The following is a 6000-nucleotide window of genomic DNA, read 5'->3' as shown; positions in this document are numbered from 1 at the left end:
TAAAGAGATCGAATAAAGCTGTGTGACTGACTGAAGTGCATTTCTAAATCTATGCCTAAATACTAATGCCGAACAAATTAATATTAGATAAACAAATTTGGATTAATAAGAAATGAGTTTGTGATTGTTTAATGAAGTACTGAAAATTAATCGAATGTTTCCTAGGCTTTAATTGTGTTTTAGCTGGTTCTAAATCACCATCAACCAGTCCAACTAATTGGTCCGTCGGCCAAGTGGTGGAGTGCCTTGATGTTAAGGTCAGGATTCTATAGGTTCAGATGTATATAATGTAAAGCAATTTAAAATCCTGATAGGTAATAAGGTACCCACATGTCCAGCGCTTTTTCTCCTGTGTGCAGATTCGTGTAAGATGAGTGCGTGTTGGTGTTATGGGCCCCACCAATAAATGAGTGTATGGATGAGTAGTGTGATGACGAGTCTGTGACATAAGGAGAATATGTAAATTTGCCCTTTCCGCTGGAGCAGCTGCAATCAGCACAATAGAAACTTTGTGATCCCAGTTAGCCCTGGTCATGGGCTGAAATGAATAGACAAGGTGCCCTCCGGTGGAATTGCAAAACGCCTTATGTTAAGGGGTGGGTGTTATCTTTAGAGTTGCCATCTTCTTCATAGCAAGATCCTGGTCAATTGGTCATGTTGTGAGATTTGTAAAAAGATCAGGGTTTGGTATTTGGATCAGATTTTATCTAAAATTCTTTGTTGTCGCTTTTAAAATGAAACTGTTGCATCTATGTGCTTTAACAATCATATAGAAATAGTTTAGACATCTTAAGGATATGTTTTAAGTTGTTTTGTATTTGTTGTTTTAAGCTTATATTTCAAAGAGGAGAAAATATATTGGCTTTTACTGATTTGCCCAGTATTCTAACCAGAAAGTATATGAAAATACCAGCCAGGCTAATTAAATACTGGCAGTTCTAGCCAAACTCCTTCTCAACAGAGATATCTGTGTGAGCCATTGCATTTCATTTTACAAGTCATTTGCAGGTGTTTGACAAATGTATTCAGCTGAAAAGACCTAAAGCAACATCACCCAGAATGTTTTATGATGTTGAAATAAACTAAGGGCTATAAAATGTTCTCCCTGAACTTGAGTCTTCAGGTAACCTCGTTTAACCTTATATGTAAAGGTGACTCCAACTGAATGCTTTGTACTTGAGCGAATGGCAATACACGACTTTGGGAGAAACCTTTAAGGTGGGTTAGCGGTGTCTGTGAATGGTGGGTTGCATACATTGGGTAGATTGTTGGGGCGGTCACTAGGATATTGTGTAGTTTCTTCTCATTAGATTTCTCGTTCAGAGTAGTTTCTGAATGATAATGTATACATGTGAACTCTGTGATCCTGTGCTGGTTTTCTATAAACTCGTAATCTATGTGGTCGAGGTTTCCAAGGTAGACGGTCATGAAAAGGTTGAAGCGAACGAAACGCCCACCTTGGAACGGAGCATCAGTTATTACGGGCATATTACCTGTATAGGTCAGAAGGACACATTTAGGGGGTCTGGCATGAACGTGGAGGCCATCTTGAAGCTCACCTTTACTAAACAGTACACTGGTTCACCTGACTATTATCAAGATACATCTATTTTATGGTAAACAAGTATGTTCGAACTGTCCAAAAAGTTAACATCTTTCATTGTCTAATAAACTGTAACGAAATGTGCTTTAATAATTATTTTGGAACAAACCTAAGTATCGTGCTAAATTGTATAAACTAAAGGTTAGTGTCTTGTTGTTAGATTTTTCGCTTTTATCGGATTCTAAAATACTGTTTTATATTTTTATTTAAAACATGTGGTCGCTCTTAGGGATGGGCACCATTACAAGATGGCCGTCCCGCTGACCGGCTTCAGTTGTCCCTCTTCTACCTCGCTGGCTGCCCACTGTCGGTCCTGTCCCTGTGACGCCCCGCCCTCCCGCTGACGTGCCCGCGCTTCCAGCAGCAGCGGTGGCGGCCGGGCGCGCGCTTCCCGGGGTGACGGGGGGAAGATGGCGGCGCTCATCCCTCTCACTCAGGTAAGAGGGGCTGGGGTTTGCTCCGCGCAGGGGCCGAGGGGAAGGGCTGCCGAGTCTGGGATGGGGCGGGCGTGGCCAGACGGTGACCCGCCCTGCGTGGGGTGGGGGCGTGGGGTGGGGGCGTGGGGCCGTTCGAACCGGGACACCGAGCCGTGCCCCTCCCTCAGTGACAGCTGACGGGGAGCATGGCTCTGTGAAGACAGCCTGCTTTAAGGTGTCTAGAGTGTCATCCGGCTAAGACCACCCGTGTCCTTTGCACACCTCCACCTGGGATGTTATGCCACAACAGGCACCCCCTCCTGAAACCCCGCTCTCCCCAATACCCAGCTTCTCCCCAGCATGCTCCACAGCTACGGTCTTCCAGTCACCAGCATGCACTCCCCATCCATGCATGCACCTGTCCCCATTATACTGCTCTCTCCCGATATACCCTCCATGTGCTCGGCTAAGTATGCCCCTGATCTCCTTTTGCCTCCAGCTGAGGCACCTTGCCCCCAGCAAAGCATCGGTGCGCAGCGTAGCGTACACCCCCGATATGCCCCCGTGTTCTCAGCAGTGCTTCCACTCCAGACCCCCCCCCCCCCCCCCCATACATCCTCCAAAGATGCTTGTTTCTGTCCATTTGAGGCCCAGGTCACCAGCATCTGTGCAACTGAAATGTAGCAGCCATATACTTGAGTCATGCTTCTGGTCCACCTAGAATGTATTTACGTAAGTCCCCTTGGTCCAGCATACCTCCAGCCATGATGCTCCTGCATCCACCCTCCTGAGATGCTGGCTATGCCTTCAGCATCCAACCATCGGAGGTTCCTCTGCTTTACTTACCATATGCGATCCCGAAAGATAGTTCTTTCTGTTTATACCCCCCTCCCTAAGCAATGCATCCACCTAGATCCCTTTCCGCCCGAAAACCTCATCCTAAGATGTTTGGGCTTCCAGTCTACATCCTCCTTAGTTATCTTCCATCGTTCTAGCAAAGCAACCATGTGATGTTCCATTTCTCACAACATACATCAACCATAGATCCTTCCTTTTGCCCCATCAATGCATCCACCTAAGACCCTCATGCTCCAGCATATATTCTCCTGAGATGCCGCCAACTCGTCACCAACATGAGCCCTACCTGTCCTACTATGGACATCAAGCTGAGAACCCCAACCGTTCCCACATGTAATGCACCGGGCTTACCACCACCATCAGCATGACATCCGTGTGACCCCAATACCTAGCAGACAATAGGCAAGAAGTCGGTCTGATTTGCCTGCGCCATAGGATGACACCTGGGGCCTCACAGCAACCGTACCATAGTAACCCCCTTTGAGACCTCTTATCATTACACTTGACATTTTACTGAATACCCAACGCCAAAACCCGGACCTGGTTCTCACTTGACACCTTACAATGTTGTAACCATCAGACACACATACATCACTGCATTCCAACCTATCCACAGCAGTCACTGGACACAATAAAATTCACTTGACATCCTAAACTATTTCTAACTTGACAACCCCAGAATCCTCCTCATTCATAACCAGAAAACATCCCAAACATGTAGTGCAGGTTTCCTTGAGTGACCCCGGTGTGGTAGTAATGACAACCCATTTTGCAGAATGGCCATCACTTTTGGGGTACAGCTTTAAGAACTACTCCCTCCAAAAAGTTTGATCTCAATTTTGACCTCAAATTATAGACAAAGACCGATTTCTGTGCAAACCATGGAAAGAGGGTCTTATGTTTTGCCAAGAAGTCATCTAATTAATTTGTTTGCATTTTAAATATAGTGGTACCATATAAATTTCAGCTTCTTTAGGACCGTTTCATATTATGATTGTGTATCTTGATTTGAACTCTTTCTGTATCTGACGTATATTCCAAGATTATCAATGTTGTGTTTCACTGGATTGAGAGCCATGGTAGGTGTTGAAGCATGTATTGAAGTGAATATGAAGTGATTTGCCTATGTGTTTGATTTTAGCATACTTTGGTATAGGCAAATATCAAAATGATTGATTAATGCAAATGAAATGCTTCATGTCCAAAGTGGTGCCGTATGAGTGCAATAGTTAGTAGGTTTTTCCAGCAGAGACAAGTCAAAAACTGGTGTCGTATGAGGCTGGTGGTCAGTCGCTTTATCCATCCGGGTACCTGTTTGTTCAGCTAGGGTAAAGAATTGATTGGGTGATGGTCATGGCTTGTCTCTGCAAAAAGAAGGGTGATCCCTTCGAAGCAGTGACCAGTCTTTCGGGAGAATATTTAGGTTGATATTTTAATCATTGAAGATGTGCTGAGGTCCAGGGAGGTACACCCTGAAGATCTGCCTCTGTTTCTTGTGCCTTATCTTGTGCTAAATGTTTATGGTGATTTGGTCCTGGGACAAATGGTGGGACTGAAGTTTTGCTGCTAGGATATCTCTTGGAGCTACGTTCTTATTTTGTAGAGTCTGATCATTCCAATGGTTCTCAGGTGTCCATATTCATCTCACTCTTGAGAGCCTTGAAGATCGATATTTTGATGTATTCCTCCATTTCCTTCCCACAAATTCAAGGGCAAGAAGAGAAGGCCATTCATTGAGAGCATGCTCTGTCTGACTGTACCTACTTCACCCTAGTGTGGTGTAGGACTTTGCTGTATGCAGAATCCATTATTTCCTCTCATGAGGTTACGTGCTCTTCTCCAAAGACACCAGACCACAAAGGTATTTACATATCAGGTATAACATAATAAAAGTTGGGGATTTGCTCATTTGGTAAATGAATGTTTCCAGTGTCACCAACACCTCGCTATCCTCTGTAGCATCTAACAAGGTGTTCTGGTTTCCATTGAGGAAATATTGTGCGAACCGCTAAAGTCATAACAACTCTTATACCCTGACACATAAATGATGTAATGCCCAAGCAAAAGTATTAAAATAAAAAAAGATTGTATGAAAAAACACATGGAAATGGGAAAATATAACTTATTTTATATAGTTGTGCAAATGTAAGAGAACACAGAGAATATCATACAGATTGCAAACAGCAGTGCTAAAATGTTCAGTGTTTTAAGAGTTCCAGCTCTGTAGAAGGTATTCACGCAGCTCATACTGTGAAAATTGCAGTGCTAACGTCTCTTCTAGATTTAGCACTTATTCAGAAATTGAAGGCTCATCGACTCCCAACCATCTCTTAGTTGTCCTGAACAGATGCTCTCTTGGTGGAGCTATAACAAAGAGCATCAAAAATCGGAACACATCTCTTGGTGAGAGATGTCCTCTGAAAACCAGTGAGGCATCCTCATTTTGGATCACCTTAAAGCAAGTTTTCCTTGGACATCAACGTAATTTAAAATTTAGCTAGCAGAATGCAGCAAAAGCCATTCGGTGAACAGAGAGCTTCAATTGGTTCGTGGAAGGCCTGTTGGCATGTCTGTAGTTAGTGGATGCATTGGTTAGCTCCCGTCCTACAATTACAGTGATCCAACGAGAACAACGGAAATTCATATCTGGACAAGAACATACAACTCTCAGCTCCCTGCCATTCACTGTTGATGTTGGAAGCTACTATTCAACCGCCCACAGACCTGGTAAAAAGTGGCAGCAGGTGACTGTGAACATCAGTGGCACAGGTAGATTTATCAGTAGGAAAGTGATGGCACAAAACACTCAAGTACTGGAATTGTCTGGGAAACCTTCCCAAACAAAGCAGTAATGTCGGGTGGGTGTGACCATGGCACCCTACCAATAAAAATGGCTTGTCCTGTATGAAGGAAAGCTGCTCTTGCCAAGGTCAGAAATAACATGAAAATGGAAAAAATGGCAGATGTTCATTGGCTTCGAGAGTTCATGAGCACCCTACCTCCTCACGTAAACCACCGGTTTAATTCTTTCTGAAAGAACAGAGGAGTCTACATAGCAAGACACCCCTTGTAAATTATCCAGTGTAACTGCTGTTTAGATTTTGTGACCGGGGAGAAAAGTGG

At 44.0% G+C, this 6000-nt stretch overlaps 1 protein-coding gene across 5 annotated transcripts in view; it reads left to right on the top strand.

The window, feature by feature from the left end:
* Positions 1–1922: 1922 nt before the first annotated feature.
* The window catches only part of EPS15L1 (epidermal growth factor receptor pathway substrate 15 like 1), a 318875-nt gene continuing 314797 nt past the window's right edge, over positions 1923–6000 (top strand). For 3 of the 5 annotated variants that reach the window (XM_085639255.1, XM_085639253.1, XM_085639257.1), the window contains exon 1: positions 1923–2040. In XM_085639255.1, coding sequence (XP_085495381.1) covers positions 2014–2040 — 27 coding nt within the window. In that variant the 5' untranslated portion in view covers positions 1923–2013. The remainder of the gene's footprint in view (positions 2041–6000) is intronic. The other 2 variants (XM_085639254.1, XM_085639256.1) reach the window with 2 other exon arrangements.

The sequence above is a fragment of the Triturus cristatus genome, chromosome 12 (assembly GCF_964204655.1).
Source record: "Triturus cristatus chromosome 12, aTriCri1.1, whole genome shotgun sequence".
Taxonomy (NCBI): domain Eukaryota; kingdom Metazoa; phylum Chordata; class Amphibia; order Caudata; family Salamandridae; genus Triturus; species Triturus cristatus.
This window is presented reverse-complemented; position numbering and strand designations above follow the sequence as displayed.